Source organism: Paroedura picta, chromosome 4 (genome assembly GCF_049243985.1).
Source record: "Paroedura picta isolate Pp20150507F chromosome 4, Ppicta_v3.0, whole genome shotgun sequence".
Classification (NCBI taxonomy): Eukaryota; Metazoa; Chordata; class Lepidosauria; order Squamata; family Gekkonidae; genus Paroedura; species Paroedura picta.
Window position 1 is genome coordinate 145,839,959 of NC_135372.1, and position 21,645 is coordinate 145,861,603.

The 21,645-nt window shown below is 54.8% G+C and overlaps 2 protein-coding genes across 7 annotated transcripts in view; one reads left to right on the forward strand and one right to left on the reverse strand.

Annotated features, from left to right (window-relative positions):
• NCOA5 (nuclear receptor coactivator 5) lies at positions 1 to 20,375 on the reverse strand. 3 transcript variants are annotated; one of them, XM_077336150.1, is made up of 8 exons: positions 20,239 to 20,375; positions 6,023 to 6,089; positions 3,511 to 3,786; positions 3,287 to 3,402; positions 3,059 to 3,185; positions 2,607 to 2,806; positions 1,439 to 1,762; positions 1 to 1,246 (listed from the first exon to the last, which is right to left on the reverse strand). In XM_077336150.1, the coding sequence occupies exons 2-8, from the start codon at positions 6,058 to 6,060 to the stop codon at positions 615 to 617; spliced, it is 1,713 nt and encodes a 570-aa protein (XP_077192265.1). In that variant the 5' UTR covers positions 6,061 to 6,089; positions 20,239 to 20,375; the 3' UTR covers positions 1 to 614. The 3 variants fall into 3 exon arrangements, with proteins under 3 accessions (XP_077192265.1, XP_077192263.1, XP_077192264.1); XM_077336148.1 differs by having other exon boundaries at positions 2,607 to 2,827; XM_077336149.1 differs by lacking the exon at positions 20,239 to 20,375 and adding an exon at positions 15,091 to 18,456 and having other exon boundaries at positions 2,607 to 2,827; positions 6,023 to 14,443.
• Positions 20,364 to 21,645, forward strand: part of CD40 (CD40 molecule) — an 11,591-nt gene continuing 10,309 nt past the window's right edge. For 2 of the 4 annotated variants that reach the window (XM_077336152.1, XM_077336156.1), the window contains exon 1: positions 20,364 to 20,504. In XM_077336152.1, the coding sequence (XP_077192267.1) occupies positions 20,467 to 20,504 (38 nt within the window). In that variant the 5' untranslated portion in view covers positions 20,364 to 20,466. Of the gene's footprint in view, positions 20,527 to 21,020; positions 21,570 to 21,645 lie in introns of those variants that run through there. The other 2 variants (XM_077336157.1, XM_077336154.1) reach the window with 2 other exon arrangements.

Here is a 21,645-nt window from a genome sequence, read left to right on the forward strand (position 1 = left end):
TTTTAAAATATTTTCTTTAATTAAAAAAAAAGTTATGTCCTCTGGTCAACAGTACAGAGTTAACTAACGGGCAAAACCATTCAGGAACAAAACGTCTACAGCTGTGGGAACGCAGGGCTACCTGGCTTGCCTCCACAAGAGGACGCACCGCCTGACAGACCCCCAAGCACAGTGGACTCTCGGCTTGACAACATCAAATCAAATCAAAGAGGGGCAAGGGGGCCTGCAAGACCCAGCAGGCCCCCACCAACACAGAAAGCAACGCAGCCGCTTCACACCGTGGCCGGCCCACAGACCCCGCAAGGCCCCAGACTGCCCCCCCACCCACCCCCGTTTGGCAGGTCCTCCAGCCTCTTGCCCAAGGGAAGACCTCCACCCCAGACCCAGCCTTCCCAGCCCTTGAGGGAGCCGCAGCCTGGCAGATGCTCACCTGCTGGACTGATGCCAGCAGCACCAAGGCGTTGAGGCAGGACTTGGAGAAGGGAGAGGCACCTTGCCAGCGAGGCCCCCTTCTCCAGCTCCCCGCGGGTGAAAGCGGGATGGCCGGCGGGGCGGGGGCGGCATGCACAGCCAAGGGTGCTGGGACTGGCGGCAGGAGGCAGCCTGAGCGGGCATCAGTAATGCCGCTGGTAGGAGCCCAGTGGCTGCTGGGCGGGAGGCCCTGCCCGCAACTGGCCCACCGTCTGGCTCACCAGGTGGGAGAGGGCCGGGCCGCTCTGGATCAGGGTGTCCAGGGCCTTCTGCACACTGGGGTTGTCAAAGTTGATCCCGGAAGAAGGGGCCGCCCGCGGAGCGGCAGTGTTGCTCGGGGCAGGCAGCCGGTTCTGGTACAAGGGCTGCGATGGCTGGGGATGCCCAGCTCTGGTGCCCACGTTCCTGGCAGGACCCGGGTGATTTGGGAACTGGGGGCCCTGGCCTTGGGCCCGCTGTTGGGACTGGGGCAAGCCCGCGGAGGGGAGCTGCCCCGCCCGGTTCTGTGTGGCAGAAGCAGGGGGGTAGCCTTTGCTCTGGGAGCCTCCCCCGGGGGAGGTGCTGTTGGCAGCAGCGGCAGCAGCAGCCGTTGCCCCGCTGTTGAAGAGGCTGAGGATCTTGGCCTGCAGCTCCTGCTGGGAACTCGAAGAGGCCGTGGCCGAGGCGGGCTGTGCCAGGGGCTGGGTGCTCTGATGCGTCTGGGCGCTCGGCAGGCTGGCGGAGGTGGGCAGCGAGGATCCTGAAGATGCCCCGAGGGCTTGTCGGGAAAGGGAAGCTGCAGCAGGAGGAGAAAGAGAGACTGTTAGGGCTCCCGGATGCCCCCACACCTCAGGAGCCCAGGCCCCAGCACCAATCCCCATCTCTGCTGGGCCCCTATTGACGGCAGCAAGGGAGGAGGGAGGCGGCGCGGAGAGGAGAATGGCAGCGGCCAGCTGACCCACAGGACGCCCCACGCCCGAAAGCTCACCCGGCAGAGGGTCCACGCTGACTCGCATCTGCCTCTCCTTGCGCTCCCGCAAGTAGTTGATGATCTTGTCGGTCTCTTCGGCAGTCAAGTAACGGTTCTCCGCCAGCAAGTTCAGGAGCCCCTGGATGGCCGCTGGGTGGCCCCCTCGGGCCCCCTCCTCACCAGTGGAGGGGCGCTCTCGCTCCTGCAGGATAGTTTCGTCAGCCATCTTGGCCGCCTGCCGCGCGATCTCCTCGCGCTCCTTCTCCCGGATCTCCGTCTTGTAGCGCTCGTAGTTCCTGGCCACCAGGACCATGGCATCGGCCTGTGGCATATTGCGATGCTCTGTGGCAGGCAGGCAAGCAGGGAGGGCGACGGCATCAGCATGGGCCTCATCCAGGCCGCCTCACCCCGAGACCCACTGGCCGTCTCAGGGCCCCCGGCACACCACTCCCCAAGCAGCAGGCAAGGCCGGGACAGCCACAGGGCGCCAGGGCCTTCAGCCTGGTCAGGGGATGGGCTCAGGAGCCCCAAAACCCATGTTGCAGCGCTGCACGAACCACACTTTGGGGACTGACAGGCAGAAGCTGCCTGAAAAGCACCCCTAGGGCCAAAGAGAGACTCGGGGCCAACCCTTCCCTTTCCAGCTAGTGCTCTGCCGGGCTCTCAGTCGGACATGCTGCCCAGGAGACTCTGACGGGCATGAAGCCCGCCAGTAAAAGCCCTGGTTCGTGCAATTTATATACCACCCCTCGCTGCGACATCTCAGTAAACCTCTCCCAACGGGAGCAGGAACTCAAAAGGTTTGTGCCAAAAGGATGCCTGATAGGTGCCCCAGTCTCCTGTGGAGTTGATTTAGAATAAGCACACCCCCTGTGTCTAAGCTGAGCTCTGAGGAAGGATGTTTCCCTGCCCCTGGCTCAAGGACTGGCTGGAGACGGAGCTGCAAGGAGATGATGGCGGCCGTACTGCATCCTCCTAAGCATTTTGCACTACTAACCCCATGTGTTTGAGTGTTCCGAGCCCCAGAAGAGCAACCAACAGATCCTCCAGCTCCAGAGGAGCTGAGCAGGCCCCACCCTGCAGTGCTTGGACGCGCAGAGTGCCCACGGGGGGCAGAATCGATCGGACTGCCGATGACGCCGTAGCTGCCATGCCCCCTGCAAACACATGGTTTGGACCACAATACCTTGAGGTGTGCCAAACATGATGTTGACAGTGCAGGAATGGTGGACTTGGTGCTGCTGGGTGATGACAATAGCAAAAGGAGACCCCCCTCGGCTCACGTCATCCAGAGCCTGCTGCAAAGACATCTCCGAGTTGAGGAAAATGAGGTCGACCATCATGCCCAGGTCGCGCACCTTCCGCCCCACAGACTCCGCATAATCCCTGGGCGAAAGAGCAGCCATCCTGCATGAGAGCGGAGCCAGCCTTGTGGAGAGCAAGCTGCCGTCCGAGCAGCAACAGCCCCCGGCCCGAGGGGCCCAGTGCCGCCCCTCCCCTCCCCTCCCCTCCCCTGGGGACCCAGCCCACTCGCGCCCCAGGAGCACAAAGGCAAGGCCCGCAGAGCAGGGGGGCAGCCAACTGCCTGTGTGGGCCTCTCAAGACGCTCCCTGCTCACCCGGCCTGACCGGCTCTTACTTGGTCTGCTTGTTGACCACGATCACAGAACAGTCCACGGGCCGCTCGGCATCAATGCGCCGCTTGATGTCCTCAAAGAACTGGCGATACAGCTCCTCCCGGCGCCGTTCCTCCCGCTTCATGCGCTCTGAGGGGAAAAGCCACCAGCCAATGTCTGGTCCGCCTCCCTCCCTCCCTCCCTCCCTCCCTCCCCTGCCCCTGTGGCCCAGGGCTCCGCCCAGCACTGACCTTCAGCACTCAGGGGGGGCCTGTCCAAGTGGTCACGGTAGCGATCATAGTAGGCGTCGTCCCTCCGTCGGGAATAGTCCTCATTGCGCCCGTAGCGATCGTAGCCCTCCTCTCGCCTGCCAAGCGGAGAAGAGCCTTGGGTCTGGAGCGCAGGCCCCGCGGTGCCCACAGGCCCACAGCTCTGCCGGAGCTCCGGCCCCACCCTTCCCCAGGCGAAGCAATACCTGTAAGGGGGCTCCCGGCCATCTCGGTAGCGCTCATACAGGGGCTCTCTCAAGTCCCGAGGATCCCTCAGGTCCCTGGGGTCTCGAAGATCTCGGGGATCCCGGAAATCTCGGGGATCTCTGTGGTCTCTGGCGTCACGCACATCTCTGCCGCGAAGATCCCGTGCATCCCTGGAGTCTCTGCCATTTCTGCCCTCTCTCGGTTCTCTGCGTGGGCTTCCCCGGACAGGAGACCGATCTCGCCTGGCATCCCTTTCTCCGTATCCATAGTTCTCCCTAAAAGAGTCATCAATAACACTCTCTTAGCGGGGGCAGAGCTGCCTGAGGGGGTCGTGCTTAGCTGACGGCTACAGCCTCACTCCTGCCTCCCAGAGGGCACCCAAGAGGGACACGCCCACAGCCATGGGCCAGGGAGCCGAGCGGCTTGCGTTTCAGGCCAGGTAGGAACCCTCAATCTAGACATGTAGCACTTCAGGCTGTGGGTCAACACTTTGCCATGGCAAAAACACTCCCTACAGGCAAAGCTCCCCCTTCAGAGAGAAGTCTTGCTGGAAGACAGCACAAGTCTTGCAATTCCAGGTGACGTTTCACTCCCACCAGAGGAGCAGGTTCACCACCCAGAGACGCTCTACGGACGTGTCTTCTGTAGCCTGTGGCGGCTGATGCACCCGTGCCGGAGAAGCAGGAACCAGGCACCCTCGTCCAGCCTCTAATCACATCCGGGTTAAAGGTCTGTGTTGTGTTCTCCACTGGACTTGCCTTGGAAGAGACGCTGGAAGCTTCCACTGATACAGAATGCCGGGGCGAGAGAACCAGCTACCAAGAACTCGCAAGATGGGCCCTCTCCCCCTGCCCCCCATGTTGAAAGCACTTCACTGGCAGATTTTAAAAGAAATCCTGGCTTTATTTAGGAATTTGGGGTAGATCTGAAAACACCAGACAGTTAGGAGAAGCACACTGCAGAAGTCCACCCGAGGCTCAGCTGGGGAGTCAGGGGGCTGCGGATGACGTCTAGTGCAGCCCCCTTCACACAGGGTGGAATGAGAAGCCAGCTGGAGGGAGGCAGGAGGTCCCCACCAGTGCAGCACTGCGCTGCCTTCTCCCACCACCCAGTTTAACCCGAGGGCAGGACAGCCCATGCCGCTGTGTGGAGCTGGACCTTTTCAGATTCCCATATTTTTTTCAGGTTCAATAGACCCGTACTGGACAATAGGAGTTGTTTTTTCCAACTGCACAGGCCTCTCCACAATGTCCAGAAGAGCAAAGCACAGCTGTAGCATACATGGGATTCCCCCCCCACCCGCCTTCAGGAGAGCACGTGCGGAACCAGTGTCCTCCTGCTGTCGCTGGCACCCCTGGCCAGTTCGCCAAGAGATGCTGAGCGGCAACATCTCAGAAACATGCTCAGCGCTCAGCGGGGGCCGGCCGGGGGTCACAGGATGGGCTTCTTTCCTTTTCTAGCTCTTCTGCTCCACAGGCTCGGAGTGGGTCGCATCCAAGTTCAGAAGTCATACAAAGGAAGGCTGAGAGCCACAGAAGCAGAAAGGGCACTCAACGTATGGCCTGAAGAACAGTCAGAAAGTGTGTGTGTGGGGGGGGGAGTAAACATTGTACCTCATTCACACGGGCTGCAATTACTGTCCAGAGACCGCAAAAATGCCCACAGCAGTATTTGGCAGATAAGGCACACCCCACAGGCTGCAGCAGCGTGAGAACACAGACAGGATGCAACCACACACCTGTCTTTAGCCTCCCGCCCACTTAGACTCTGGACGCAGGCACCCTCCCTCCCTCCCCCCTCCCCCCCTCGCAATGCAGCGCCCTGTCACCCGCTTGCGCTCTGGCCACAGCACTGGGGCAATGCAATGCTCTGGTGACGGCTTGCGCTATGTCCGTGAGCATCAAGAATGATGCTCTGGCATCAGCTCGCGCTTTGACCGCTGGCACCTCTGGCAACGCCGAAGTTCCTGACTGAGCCGCAGAGGAAGCCGGGCATGGGGTTTGCGTGCCGCCCTGCGCTGGTGCCAGCGGAGGAACCCCTGTGTGGTGGCACACACAGTGACGCAGCGCCGGCAAGAGGCAGGAGGATCTTTTTGCGCAGGACATGCCCCGCCGTGGGCTCAGGGCAAGGCAGCTTCATGGAAGGGGCTCGCCTGTCCCAGGGAAAGCGCTTCCCTGCAGCCTCTGCCCACGGGAGCAACAACCGTTGCCACGTCCTCTCCTCTTTGGTTCGGCCCGAAGGACGCTCTTGACTCCACGGCTTCCCCCAGGGATGCTCCGGAGTCACGCAGGCAGCAGGATTTGCCTCCTCCAAACGGCGGAGAGCTCTGAAGGAGCTCCGAGGCAAACGTGGCTTGCCTTCTGCTGCTTGGGAGGCTGCAGCCCGCAGGGAACAAGGAGTCCCACTGGGATCCATTCCCAAGGAGAAGATCCAGGATTGGCAGAGAGGAAGGTGCATTTCTGCCCTAAGCCCAAACTTCCTAGGGGAACTTGTTGCTTCGCGGTACTTTACCTTCGTGCCGGGCTGGACCTTGAGGGAGGCTTATTCATATTTCTTCTTTCCGCTGCTTTATTAATATCTGAAAAGAATAATCAACCCGTCTGTTCAATGCTATGGAACAAAGAAAAGATCATCAGCATATTGAAAAGAAAGCATCAAAGTACAAACTCTGCCAGACGGAGGAAGGAAGGAAGGGCACTCCACAAGGCACTTGGGCAACCTTTATTAAGTCCACAACGCAGAGATTACAACGCGGAGGTCTGCCGAAGACTTCCTCCCACGCCAAGCTCCAGGAAGTAGTCCACTCTCTGCTATGCTCTGGCCCTGGTCTCAGGGGGGGGGAGGGAGGGGAGGGAGGGAGGGTTTGCGGGCTCCCAGGACCACGTCTGCTGGGCATTCAATTCCCAAAGGATCGGACACCGACGCCACGCCGCATGGTCAAAGCGCTTTCAGGACACTCCAGCGGAGAACCACCTCAAAACTTTCTGTCCACAAAAAGCAGCCCCCACATATGTTCAGAATGGCTCTTCTAGAGCACAGCTATGCATCCCCCCCCCACTTACAGAACTGAGAGTCAAGCCACCATACAACAGACTAAATCAGCATAAATTTGCCTACAAATAAAATGTGAGGGGGTGGGGGGGAGGAGCACTCATTGTTCTGCAGCGTTTGCAGTCACCGCAACGGAAACTCTTCTAAGAGGCATCCCTTCCATAGTGAGAGAGGAAGAGGAAGAGGAAGGCCTCTGCAAGGAGGGACCCCTCCCTTTCTCTGGCACTTCTCATGTTAGAAGACCTATGGAAGACAAAGTCCAGGCTCCCTGTTAAAGGTCTCTTCCTCCATGAGGACTGCTCTCATGACTCCACCTTGGCTCCTCATTCAGACTCACCACAGATATCTTGTTCAACAGCAGGTGAAAAAGCCAGAAGAGCGCTCCTGCCTGTTCCCCCCCAGGCAGGACGGTCCTGATGGCGGCATCCTGGGTCTAACGTCAAACGGCCACTAGCTCATTTTAGATGCGTGGAGAGTCAACAACATGCAAAACAAACAAGCTTAGGCTGTTATCTGCACATGACCACCCCCTGCTTTTCCCCTTGGAAAGAAGGAACACTGTGATTTGAAAGGAACGCTATTCAGTTTGTTTGAGCCACACTCAGCCTGGGAGCACAAAATACTTGGTTAAAAATTATTTGTTGATTTTCATAGAATCATAGAGTTGGAAGGGGCCATACAGGCCATCTAGTCCAACCCCCTGCTCAACGCAGGATCAGCCCAAAGCATCCTAAAGCAATTTTCTATTAAAAGATGAAAGACACAGGAGTGTCCAGTGGGTTAACACGGGAACTTATACCCAGGAGTCCACTCTACCCATATCGTTCCAATTCCAAAAGGGGCCCTGTTCAGATTAGACCAAGGGTGACACAATTAGTTCATTCCTTCTTCACAAATGCCAACTGGCATAATTAGTCCAAGACGACAAGATAACAGGAAGTCTTAATTAATTGCTGGCATGTGTGAAAAACACCAGGAGGCAATCCAGATGTTGAAATGCTGTTCCTGGATGCCTGGGGACCCCAGAAACTGCCTGAGAGGGGAGAGGAAAGAAACCTGGCCCCTCCCCCACCCCCACGATCTCTTTTGGAGGAATCCAGCCAACTGGCACCTTTCCCCCAAGCCCCTGGACTTCCCAGCAGAGGCCTAGCAGGTGGAAGCATTTTCAGCTTGAAGCTGTGGCGATTTTGTGTAGATCCGCTCAGCGAGGGAACCATCTCTTCTGCGAGGGAAGCTCAGCACGGGCAAGTCGGGATGTTGGGTGGGTCTCCAAGGTGCTCCTGGAGCCAACAGAGCATGGCTGCCGCCCTCTGGACCGATTTATGGCTGCAGCAGCACCTGGCCAAGGCCCCTCCGCCTCCAGTGGCCTTGCCCTTGAACCCCGGCTCGGGCACAAGTCTGGTTTCCTCAGCAGGCAGCACGAGAGATCCGCAATCATTGTAAAAGAAAGCTAAAGAATATAACTTTGCCTGTCAAACAGATGCAAAGCATCTCACCCCTGAAAGGCCAGCCTGGCAGGATTGAACCTTTGGCGGCCAGTGGAAGATTCCACCCAGACGGGCCTGTCGTCTCCGTGTTCGACCGGACTCAGCAGTCACGCCTCGGGTTCTTCAAGTGGAAAATGCTGCTCCTTTGCCCTAATAGTGCTGCCAATTTGCTTGGTGCTTCTTTCTTCCTCCAATCAACATCCAATCAATCACTCTGGCCTGGCCTGGGAATTCTGGCTTTGAAATCCGCTCTTGGAATCATTTCCTACTTATCGGTTTGCACTCTGCGATGATTTGAAGTAAGCATGCTCCAGTCTTTCCTGAGGCTGTACAGTTCTCCAGAGGCCACGCTGGGAACCAAAGTGCATTCCGCCCTGCAGGCAGAGGGTCCAGCTTTACAGGGAAGTCTGTATAATTTAGCAGAAAGCTCCGCAGCTACATTGAGATCCATGGACTTTCTGTGCCATCCTAATTGGTGCAGATGTTTTGTATCATTCATTTGTACGGTGGTCCAGGAGCCATTCCGAGTGCAAATGTTTAACCAAAAAGACTCAAGGAGACTGATGCAGCAGGCAAGTGTAATTTTTGTCCTCTGCGGGAAATTTTTCACCACTGCTTTCAAGAGAACACGGTGACATTACAGCCAGACCTGTCCTTAGCGCCTGGACCCAAATGAGGGGTGCCAGATCACGGGTGCATGGGGGGCTGGAGGAAGGCATCAGCAAGCGGAATTTAGCAGAGCAGTGCTTATACGCAAGTCTCTAGCCCAGAGATACCCACTCATAGGACCCACAGGTGGCTCTTCAGGGTGGCCCCATGCTGCTCCTGCACACCGTTCCCCAACACAGCAGCCACACCATGTTCCACAGAAGTGAGGGTGGTTCCCACCTAAAAACTGGAGGGTGCATAAAGGGTGAGGCCCCTGAGCGTGGGCTTCATGCTGGAGATGGCATGGCCATTCCTCTCCTCCACCATCACACCTCTCCACAGTTCCTGAACTACCATCCAGCACCTGGGCTGCTATCAGGGAGGGCAGGTAAAGGCTGATTGCAGAGAACAGCAAATGGACCACTGCAAGCCAGCCACAGTGGGGTGGTAATGGCTCTACTCCCTTGCACATGGGACCAACATGTTCTCCTCTGGCTGCCTGGCCAGCCCCTTTCCTACCTAAGGGGTTGGGCCTCCCACTGAGAAGAGAGCAGCAGGGCGGAGACCGAAAGTGTCCCCCTCGTCGCTGCAGGGCAAGGCCCACAAGGTGCACAGCAGGCGGGAGGAGGGGCTCTTTGCGTTGCCAGGAGTTATGTGGCTCTGCACAAGCTGTGGTGTGAACACCACTGCTCCAGGCCACTCCTACTCATGCTAGCATCTCTAAGCTTTCCTACCTTGCTTTGGGACTCCACCAAAACAGGGCACCCTCCTTTGAGCCTGTTGTGTTTGCTGTTAAGGTCACTTCCAAGTGGGAGCGGGAGGTGGAAGTTCCTTTCCAGGGAGGGCGGTATATAAATATAATAAATAAAATAAAAATAAGTCCCCGTCCCTGACGAATGCTAGGGCTTTAATGGCTAAATGGGGGCTTACCGCACTTCTCCTCCACCTACGAACACACAGCAGTATGTACCATTCTGTATGTCATTAAAGGGATTTTGAATCTGAATATTTTGATGTCAAATGTTGTTGCTCAACGTGCCAGATCATGGCCTCCTGTTCATCCTCAGAGCGCCCGCTAGTTCTTTCCCCACGAAAGGGTTTGAATCCTCACACTGTCCACACCCCTTTGCAGCCCAAATACGGTGGACAAACCAGCATCCCAGTGTCAACTGCAATCCTTTGTGGAACAGGTCATGACCCGCAGCAAGCTCTTGCCAAAGCCAGCAGCATCCTTAGCAGCGTGACTCCCCGGCAAGACTCCTAGGGGCCTCCTGGAAGCCCAACTCTTCCCTGACCCTGTCTTTACTGAGAAAAGTGCAGTCTGACTCTCCCCAGCAGCTCAGCCTGCCGCCCTTTGCTGCATCTGCAGTCCTGCGGGGGGTGGGGGGGTGGGCTGGCTGGTCAGCCTGGGCCCTCCAAAGCCCCAGCTGCCCTGTCTCCTTTGCGTGCAGCTCTCTCTTCAAAGGAGGACCCGAATACATTCTTTGAGCGTTGGAGAGACATGGTCCAGCATCCTCTCTCTCTCTCTCTCTCTCTCTCTCAAGATGCCCTTCCCTGCAGTCCTTCCGGCTTCTCTGCGTCCCTGTTCCCAGTGTGGCCATTGCCCAAGCACAGACTCTGGGGTCACTGGCCGCTGCAGAACAGGAGGGACAGAACGGTGCCCTGAGAATAGAAAGATGAAGCCCACTGGAGGCAGGAAGCATTAACGACTGATCAACGCTGCATTTGGGCACCCAAAAAGAAGGAAACTCAGGCACACCCAAGGGCAGGGGTACTGCTACTGGCAGTCATGGGGCCAGGGCAAAAAACACGCTCCGAGACCAGCAGTGTCTACAACGGCATTTATTGAGCAGCTCACCGGGGAACATTCAAGCCTCATCCTTGTTTTCAGGGCACCCTAACCCCACCCCTGCAATTTACCATTGTCCAAAAGCAGGGCCACCAATGTGGCAGCTGTGGACCCCACACTGACCACTGAGTCTTTTTAGACACTGGGCCTGGCCAGATGGGCCTTTCTGTCTAACAGGGGTGCCAAAGCTCCTTCAACAGCAGTAGCCCCCACTATGAAATCATCTTTGCTGTGTGAGTGAAGGTAGATAGTGCATAAAAAGGTAAAGGTATCCCCTGTGCAAGCACCGAGTCATGTCTGACCCTTGGGGTGACGCCCTCCAGCGTTTTCTTGGCAGACTCAATACGGGGTGGTTTGCCAGTGCCTTCCCCAGTCATGACCGTTTACCCCCCAGCAAGCTGGGTACTCATTTTACCGACCTCGGAAGGATGGAAGGCTGAGTCAACCTTGAGCCGGCTGCTGGGATTGAACTCCCAACCTCATGGGCAAAGCTTTCAGGCGGCTGCCTTACCACTCTGCGCCACAAGAGGCTCTAGATAGTGCATAGACAAGGAAATATATTTAAACAGTGTGCTTTTAAAAAAGAAAACGTCCACTAAGAAGAGCTCCTGCCCAACATGCGGCAGAGCCACTATGTGGCAGGCGTGCAACCTCTCCAGCAGCCGCCCTTTCGTAGCTGCACCCCACACACACACACACACACACACACCAGCCCTATGAGAGCGTCCCACAAGTTCAGAAAGGCAACCAACTGTTGGGGGGGGGAGTAAATCCGGTATCTGAGTCAAGAAGAATATGAAAGGAACACCCGGCTTAAATAACAAGCACAGCATCATGCACAAGAATCCCAGAGAAGAGGATTCAGATGTGGCATGCACTCTTGCAAACGGGCACAGGACAGAGAGGACATAATTGTGGGTGTAAGTGCCAAAGGATGGGAGCAACTGAAAAGGCTTTCCTTTCAATGTGATCAGTGGCAGAATTTTAAACATGTCAAACGGCAAGTGTGTGTGTGGGGAGGGGGGCTGGGAGAAAGCTCACTGTGCCAGCCTTATCCCAATGAATGCCATACAGTATCACATCGCAAGAAGAATTGTGCTTATCCAAAGTAAAATAGTCCAAACAACTAAAAACAAGGATGTTTGCTTTCAAGTACTCGAGAACTCTTCAACAGGCTAGATATTAAAACTCCAAAAGGGGGGGGGGGGAGAGATAGTATGTGTTCCAAGACATGGTCTTCCAATCTTGTCTTGTTTCAAGGAGGGTTTTTACCCCTCAGCTGACATAGCTCCTGAGGACAAGTTTTACAAGGATCCATTGTTGGCTTGTCCCTTTAGAAACACGTCTCCTTTCCTCCAGATAGTAACATCTCACTTTACTTGAGCGTACAAGTGCTGATTGTATTTATTTATTTCATTTTTTAGGCCGCCCTTCCATATGGCTCTGGGCGGTTCACATAGAACACCATAGGGTAATTACAGAGAACATTTTAACAAATATAACAACAGTAACATGCCAACCAGAACAATGTTATAACAGGAACAGTAACATTGACAAAATCCTTGGTCAGATTGTTCGGTCATGGAAGGGGGTGGTCTGAGGCAGCCCATTCCACTGCTGAGGGAGGAACAGCGGGTATTTTTGGGTTGGTTGGCCTCATGCAAAAGCCTTTTGCAGGGCCTGTGGAATTGTGGGAGTCCGGGGAAAGCCCTGATCTCTTCAGGGAGCTCGTTCCACCAAGTGGGGGCCAGGACTGAGAAGGCTCTGGCCCTTGTTGAGGTCCGATGTACTTCTTTGGGGCCAGGGTTCTGCAGATAGTTGGAGGTAGCAGAGTGTAAGGCTCTTTTGGGGGTATAGGCAGGGAGGCGATCTCTCAGGTACACTGAGCCCAGACCGCGTACGGCTTTGAAGATGATTACCAAAACCTTAAGCTTAATCCAGAATTCAGTTGGGAGCCAGCCAAGTTGTTGGGAGTACAGGCCAAATGTGGGATCTCCATGATGTGTTAGTGAGAAGCCTGGGCGCAGTGTTCTGCACCAGTTGTAGTTTCCGGCTCAAGGATAAGGGCAGACCTGCATAGGGCGAGTTGCAGAAGTCCAGTCTAGAGGTGACTGTCGCATGGATCACTGTGGCTGGGTGTTCTGGGTGCTAGTTCTGGGTGGCTTGGCGTAAGTGGTAGCATGACAACCAAGATGTGAAGTAGAGATGCCCCTCCCCCAAAAAACATCCTATAAAATATTTTGTTTTCAGAATGAGTGAAATGCTTAAGACAAGGGTTTTTTTCACAGTGAAATTTAAAGTCTAAAAAGTTTTGTTTAACAGTGAAGGGAAAAAAAAACTTTCCTGATTTATTCTCCTTTTGGAATGAGTGAAACAAAAGACAAGATTTTGTTTGGTGTAGGAAAAGAAATTTATGTCAGAATCTACAACTTTTGATAATGGTTCTTCTGTATACTGTGGACATTTAAAACATTTTGAAGAGCTTTTTATACATAAGCAACAATTGAGAGGCAATAATAGAATCACAGAATCCTAAAGTGGGAAGGGGCCAACCAGGCTATCTAGTTCAAAGCCCCGCCCAATGCAAGCCTCCCCAACCTGATAACTGCAGGCTGCATGCGGTCCCCGACCTCTTTCTGTGCGGCCCTCCAACCTGCTTGGCTGCTGCTATCACCCTCCGTTGGTCAATAATTTTGTTACATTTTGGTTTAAGATATAGCCCTCTTTCCTGGCCCTAGGGAAGCGTGCCTAGCCTCAACCAGAGCCAGAACCAGGGCCTTTTCGCTCCTGGCCCCGACCTGGTGGAAGGAGCTCCCGGGTGAGCTGCGGGCCCTGCGGAATCTTTCAGCTTTCTGCAGGGCCTGCAAGACGGAGCTCTTCCACCAGGCGTATGGCTGAGGCTGGAGCCAGTGAACTAGAATCATCAATCACTGGGATTGGAAGGATACATCATGCCTCTCCACTCTCCCTGCTGCTTCGGTAGTGGGGGTGGTAATGTGTTTTTTTCGGTCATGTTGGGATTTTAAAAAAATTTTAATGAGAATTTTAATGGGGTTAAGACTATTGTTACCCGCCATGAGCCTCGTAGGGAGTGGCGGGAAATAAATCCAATAATAACAATAATAGACACTGGGCATGCTAATTCGGCCCCCACGTGCCAAAAGGCTGGGGACCCCTGGTCAAAAGTTTCCAGGAGTGGGAAGGGGCCATGAAGGCCATCTAGTCCCACCCCCTGCTCAGGGCAGGATCAGCCTCAAGCATCCAGGGGAAGGATCTGTCCAGCCGCTACTTAAAGATGGCCAGTGAGGGGGAGCTCCCCACCTCCTTAGGCAGCCCATTCCACTGCTGAACTAGACTCCTAGAATCCTAGAGTGGGAAGGGGCCATGCAGGCCATCCAGTCCCACCCCCTGCTCAGTGCAGGATCAGCCTCAGGCATCCAGGAGAAGGATCTGTCCAGCCGCCGCTTGGAGACGGCCAGTGAGGGGGAGCTCCCCACTTCCTTGGGCAGCCCCTTCCACTGCTGAACTAGACTCCTAGAATCCTAGAGTGGGAAGGGGCCATGCAGGCCATCTAGTCCCATCCCCTGCTCAGGGCAGGATCAGCCTCCAGCATCCAGGAGAAGGATCTGTCCAGCCGCTGCTTGAGAATGGACAGTGAGGGAGGCCCATCACCTCCTTAGGCAGCCCCTTCCACCGCTGAACTACTCTGTGAACATTTTTTCCTGGTATCCAGCCCATATCATTGTACAGGAAGTTTAAACCCATTCCTGTAGGTCCTCTCCTCTGCTGCCAACCTTTCCCTGCCCTTCTCTGAAAACTTACGAATACTTAAAGATAGCAATCCTGTCCCCGCTCAACCTCCTCTTCTCCTGGATGAACATTTACAAGTCCCTCAGCCTTTCCTCCTGGCAAAGATGGGGAAGAAATGGAGATAGTGACAGATTTTATCTTCCTGGGCTCCAAGATCACTGCAGATGGGGACTGCAGCAAAGAAATTAAAAGACGCTTGCTCCTGGGGAGGAAAGCTATGGCAAATCTAGACAGCATCCTAAAAAGCAGAGACATCACCCTGCCAACAAAAGTGCGTTTAGTCAAGGCTATGGTCTTCCCAGTTGCAATGTATGGCTGCGAAAGTTAGACCATAAGGAAGGCTAAGCGTCAAAGAATTGAGGCTTTTGAACTCTGGCGCTGGAGAAGACTCTTGCGAGTCCCTTGGACTGCAAGGCGAACAAACCGGTCAGCCCTAGAGGAGATCAGCCCTGCTTGCTCCTTAGAAGGCCAGATCCTGAAGATGAAACTCAAATACTTTGGCCACCTCATGAGAAGGAAGGACTCCCTGGAGAAGAGCCTAATGCTGGGAGCGATCGAGGGCAAAAGAAGAAGGGGACGACAGAGAATGAGGTGACTGGATGGAGTCACTGAAGCAGTAGGTGCAAACTTAAATGGACTCCGGGGAATGGTAGAGGACAGGAAGGCCTGGAGGATCATTGTCCATGGGGTCGTGATGGGTCGGACACGACTTCGCACATAACAACAACAACAGCCTTTCCTCATTGGATCATTCCTGTTGCTCTCCTCTGAATCCAATAATATGTTTAGTGACAAAGAATTCAGTTGTCTTCAATGTTATAATAATATCCAAACGCACTGATATGTCTACCTATTGTAAGCATATGGAGGTTTCTGACCAAGTAATATTTTTTTCAAGTTCAGAGTTTGTTTTTTGCCTTTAGCTTTTACTTTTTCATCTCTCTCAGATGGCAAAGATTTGGGCGTTCTAAGGCAGAACAGGGCACAGCAATCTGCAACTTCTTCTCAACTACTGGGCCTACTTGCAGTGAAGCACAAAGACATATATTTAAATACATTAATTCCATATCTATTCAAAACAGTACATCCTATAAGACAACCCCGTTATAAAGTATGCATTTTATTTTGTTAGAAGTGTAGTGATTTAGAACTGACAGAAAAATAAGTACTGCTTATATCCCCCACTCCAAAGGTGCCCCGTTCCCCCCACCCACCCTGGGGGCTCCAGAAATCTTACCTCTCTACAAAGCAATGCCACCATACTTTTAAGCCAGCTTCTTTCCACACGGATGGTTTCTATTTCCAGCCCTTGCTAACAGGTCATCTGAGCAGCCCAGCCTCACACGCCAGAGACCAGCCTCCTTGCATCTATCCAGTTATTGCCAAGTGCCTGCCTAGCTTTCATCGCTTACAAGTTGTCTGCAAACAGTTTAGGAATCAAGGAAGCCATAACCTTGTGAAGTTGAGGCCTTCAATCTCTTTTCCCATGGACCCCCACCGCCAGCCCATGTAGGGAAGTGCCCCAGGGTCTCTACTTCAGCAGGGACATTTCAAATGAACGTTCGCCTGTATGCTCAGAAAGCAGGAAATTAGCATTACTCTCTATTGGCCTTGTATTGCAGGCGCCAACCTTTCTTTTTCCGCAGGGAGGAATAATCATCTAGCCTCTCCAGTTTTAATGTTATGACTAATTGTTTTGAAGGCATATTTAATTCTAAAATTGCTGCTGTGCGAATTTGTTGCTCAAAGCTCACTAGAGCATCCTAATCAGCATATCAAATTGCAAAGGATAATTAATTTTAGGAGGGTATACAAAAGCATAATGACACCCCCTGAGCAAGCACATAGCACACCCCCTCACTATCAGATCTCGGCAGTGGAGGAAGCAAGAAAATAGCATTCCCCACTGATGTTCACTGGAGACTGAGAACAAAATCAAAGCAGATTTCAGGGCAGAATGACTTCATAAAGGGTACTGAGATTCTCCAGAATTCTCTAATGGAAGATTTAAATACTCCCATTCCTATCACAAGTTTAGATCTTGTGATTAATTAAATGCTCAAAAACAGTACAGACACACTATCAATGTAACAAAAATTTAAAATATTTTTCAGGGATGAAAACTGTGAAAGCCTCAGGGCATTGACCTTCTTGTGAAATGCTGATGGTTATAACAACCTCCTTAGTTCATTTCATAAAAGTCTACCTTGGAACTTTGACCCCTCTATGATTTATGTAAGTTGTCAAAAATGGGTAGTACAATCTTGGTTCAGCTGAAGAAAGTCCCATGCTGCGATCCAAATCCTATTGTACACTTTCCTGGATGCCCCATCAACTTGCTTGTGCCAGCTCACTCTGGGTTGTCCTCCCTGGACTAGAGACAAGGTAGATGGAGCAAATACTACTGATGCTGGAGTCATGGGAAGAACCTCACTGGGCAGAGGCACCAGAATTGTGCCCACAACCATACAGATTATGGATGGAAAAAGGCAGCAACACTGACAATAAGTAGGCAATCCTTGTGGTCATCTGATAGGCATTCTTTAAGAAACTGAGAATTGCAGTGGTCACATTAAGAAGAAGAGTTGGTTCTTATATGCCGCTTTTCTCTACACAAAGGAGGCTCAAAGCGGCTTCCAGTCGCCTTCCCTTCCTCTCCCCACAACAGACACCCTGGGAGGGAGGGAAGGCTGAGAGAGCCCTGAGATTACTGAAGAAGAGGAAGAGCTGGTTCTTATATGCCGCATTTCTCTGCCCGAAGGAGTCTCAAAGCAGCTTACGTTCGCCTTCCCTTTCCTCTCCCCACAGTTGACACCCTGTGAGGTAGGTGAGGCTGACAGAGCATTGATATTACTTGTGAGAACCAAGTTGGTTCTGCCAAATAATTGTGGTTTTACTTTATTCATTTCCAGTCTGTTCTCTCGCCACATCCTGTGTGCCTAGGGAGCTTTGCTATGTAAATTGCTCAGAGGGGGAAACTGCTTTGTGTTGTAAATCGTGTTGGCCTTTATTGAAGCACTGGTGAGGAGTCTCCAGTTCTCACCTGGAGATTGGGCACAGTATGTTAGTCGATTGGAATGCTGTTTCTGTTTCATGTGCCCCCCTGGTTATTTGGCTTGGTCTACTAAAACTGTCTCTAGGGAGTTATGGTTACATCCTGTATTTCAGGGCATTTGTCCTTGAGCTCACAGAGACTGCTTGGCTTAGAGTCATAGAATCATAGAATAATAGAGTTGGAAGGGACCTCATGGGTCATCTAGTCCAACCCCCTGCACTATGCAGGACACTCACATACCTAATAAAATCAGAGTTCAGTAGCACCTTTAAGACCAAATTTTTGAATAAATTTTTGTTGGTCTTAAAGGTTCTCCTGGACTCTGATTTTATTGTGCTGCTTCAGACCAACACAGCTACTCATTTGAATCTACTCACATCCCTCTCGCTCATCTACTGTAACCTGCCACCCCTTTGCCTTCACAGAATCAACCTCTCCGTCAGATGGCTCTCCAGCCTCTGTGTAAAACTCTCCAAAGATGGAGAACCCACCACCTCCCGAGGAAGCCTGTTCCACTGAGAACCCGCCCTAACTGTCAGGAACTTCTTCCGGATGTTTAGACGGAATTTCTTTTGAAATAATTTCATCCCATTCGTTCTGGTCTGTCCCTCTGGGGCGAAAGAGAACATTTCTGCTCCATCCTCCATATGGCACCGTTTTAAATACTTGAAGATGGTTATCAGATTCCCTCCTCTCCAGGCTAAACAGACCAAGATCCCCCAACCTTTCTTCATAGGCTTGTTTTCCTTTTGAAACTTCCCACGTTAATTAGTTCCCACAAGGATTCCTCTGCCATGATAGATGTTAGATTGATTTAGTAGTTTTCCTGAGACCCTGATTATTTGTATATATGTGCAGATGTGTATGGATGTACCCCACCCCCTTTTTCCTTGAGTTCTTATCCTATGATGTACAGTTTGGTGTTTTCATTTAGTTACATTTTATGACCCCTTTGAACTGTGCTCTTATTATATAGAGCAGTGGTCCCCAACCTGCGGGCCGCAGCCCGGTGCCGTGCCGCAAAGGCCATGGCGCCGGGCCGCGGCTCCCTCTCCCCGCACCCCCCGCAGTAAAAAACTTCCCCGGCCGCAAGCGCCCCGCGCCCCAATGCCCTGCCGGTCCCCAACCTCAGAAAGGTTGGGGACCACTGATATAGAGGAGGGGCTCATCCGAAAGCCTGTATAAATCCCTGCTTTATACAACCAGCTCAGAGCTGACAATGAAGTCCCAAGGACCCTTTCACTTCTAAATAACAAGTTTGCTTATTTCAGAGTCGAAGATCCTGACATAGTGTGTGGCGAGCCCAAGGTGGCCTAAATTGGCTGCATGTCTCTGCATGAGTGGGGAATCAAACCCGGCTTGCAAGATTAGAAGTTGGCGCTCCTAACCACTACACCAAGCAAGTTGCACATTTGCAGTATTTGCTCCTATTTCCACAAAGATTCACATGGACTCTACTGGTCTGGAATGATTAATCACTGCTGCCAAACAAAACAGTTTAGACCAACTGCTACTCTTGCTACAACAGGGATACAAGGCCAGGGCATCGGAATTATTCTGAAAGGAATAATAGAATCAAAGAATAACAGTTAGAAGGGACTTCCTGGGTGATTTAGTCCAACCCACCCACAATGCAGGACACTCACAATCCTGTGGGGCTCATCCACTGTAATCAGCCAGCCCCGAGAACCTTCAGAGAATCAGCCTGTGGTGCCCAAAACTGAACACAGGACTCCAAGAGGCCGAACCAGATCAGAGTACAGCGGTACCATCCCCTCCTGTGATCTGGACACGATACTCCATTTGATACAGCTCCAAATCCCATTTGCCTTCTTAGCCACTGAGTCACACTGCTGCCTCATGTTCAATGTATGGTCTACTAAGACTCCTAGATCCTTTTCGCACATGCTGCTGCCAAGACAAGTCTCCCCCATCTTATATTGGTGTATTTGATTTTTCCTACCTAAATGCAGAACGTTACATTTGTCCCTATTGAACTTCATTAGGAGATGCATGGACAACCACAGGACAAGCTAGAAACAGGAATCCCTACATTCTGATGGCCGGGGTGGGGGGTGAGGGGGAAAGTAAGGCTTTGGGGGCAGAATCAACCTCTCTGCTTAAAGGGCATCTCTGTGTGAGCATCCTGGGAAACAGCGGCTTGACAGCGGTATTCCTTTCCTCTCCTAATTGCCGAGTCCGGCAAGACAGAATCCAGCCTCACAAGGTTTCCTCCAAAGTGCCCTCCGAGGGTCACCCCGGGCCCCAATCCCGTGTCCCCAGAGATCCGTGCCCCTTTGGGTGTGTCGCAGTTGAAGCTTAGCAACGGCTGTGCATTCGGCAGCTGGTAAGGGTGCCCGGGCCCCGGGGGCTTCTTCTGGGAGCCAAGCAGGCCTCTCTGCAAGGGGCGGGGGTCTTCCGGGCCCCCACTGCGAGCAAGACGGGCCCGTCTCCCCCGCTGCTGAGCAAGGCGGCTCTGCAGGGCGCGCGCTCCCCGGGGAGGGGCCTGTCCGGCGGCGTCCGGATCGCTTCCGGCCTCGGCTGCGCGGGCAGCGGCGCGACGGGTCGCGAAGGGCGCAGGCGCAGTTCGGGTCTCCCGCGGCCGGGCGGCGCGCACGCAGGGGGGGCATCCCGCGCACGCGCCGAGGCAGGCCACGCCTCCTTCCTGGGCGGGGCTCCCGCGCGGCCCCCTTGGCGCTCAGGGGGCGTGGCGCCACAGAGCGCGTGCGCAAGGGCCGGGCGCGCTGGGCCTCTTCTCCCCCCCCGCCCTCGCGCGTTGCTGAGGGAACGCACCCCTCCCCCCGTTGCGAGGCGCTCGTGCACTCACCGATTCACCCGGGGGGGGGGGTGGCGGCCTTCCTCCTCCTCCTCCTCCTCCTCCTCGGCGGGACCGGCGCAGCAGCCCAGGCCTCGGCACTCGCGCTCCTGCCGCGGACGACGACCCCGCCAACGGTTCCGCCGTGACGCCACTTCCGGCCCGAGCCCGTCCAATAGGCGCGGCGGCCCCGCCCCTGCGATTGGTCCCCGCCACTCCGATCGACGTCCGCCGCGGCCAATGGCGGCTCTGCCTCCCGAGCCGGCCCGCCGGAGCTGGTGGGGAGGGGCCCGCTTTAGGGTCAGGCGCTCGGGGGGCTCCCGGGAGGGGGGGGGGAGGGGAGGGGAGGGGAGGGGCTCTCCCAGTTTGAGGCCGGGAGGCGCGCTCGGGCTCCCTGCAGGCGGCGGAAGGGGCGGGCGGGCGGGCGGAGGGCCCCTTGCGAGGCCGAGGGCAGGCCGCCTGTTCCCCCTCCCTTTTGCGGGAGGGGGGGGGGTCTTGGCTCGGGCCGGACCGGCTCTGCTGGGCGCGCGGTGAGGCCTGTCCTGGGGTCAGAGCGGGGGCCTCAGGGGGGCTGGCCTCTTGCAGGAGGCGTTTCTCAGCAGCAGCAGCAGCCCCCCCCCCCCGCCTGCGCCCTCTGCCCAAGGTGGACCCCCCCCCAACACAGGAAGGGCTGCAGGGAAGGCCCGATCCGACACGCAGCGGCCCTGCACCACCCGCGCACCCACCCACCCACCCTGGTTCCCCTGGCAGGGCCAGTCTTGGCCGGGGCAGGGCACCCTCGTCCCTCCGGAAGGGGGACGGGCGGCCAGACGGAAGCCCTCCTTGTCCCGGGGAGGGCAGGGAGGAAGCGAGGCCGGGAGGTTCCTGCCAGTGGCAGTCGTGACGGGAATGCTGGAAACTCCCTGGGGCGGGTGGCCACCCCTCTCCCTCCGCCTTTTCTGTGGCAGGGGCCATTCCCGGCTGGGGGCCTGTTCTCCGGAAGCAGGCTGGCCCACAAGGGGTGGGGGAGGCCACTTTGCCCCCCAGTTTTCTCAGGCAGAGACAGGCAGGTGACAGGTCACTGAACAGTGACTCCTGGGTGAAAGCTCTGGCCAGTTTCCTTCCTTCAGGGGCCTGACAAAGAGCCAAGTTGACAAAAGTGCCCCCACCCCAGAAAGCGGACTCCTCCCTTCTGGGAGACCCACCCTGGACCGGAACCCCACCGCCTGCGCCCTCCCTCACTCACTCTACCCCCTGCTGTCTCCTCCAGGGTCGATGGCTTGGCTCCTCACCATGAGCCCACCTCTCTTGAGCTCCAGAGGGGTCTTGGGGCGCGCCTCTTCCTCCAAGCGTGCAGCCTGGAGGTGAAAGACGGGGCCAGGGAAGAGTTCAGCGACTAGCTAAATTCCACAGCGCCTGCCAGACGCACCTTTTCCCCCA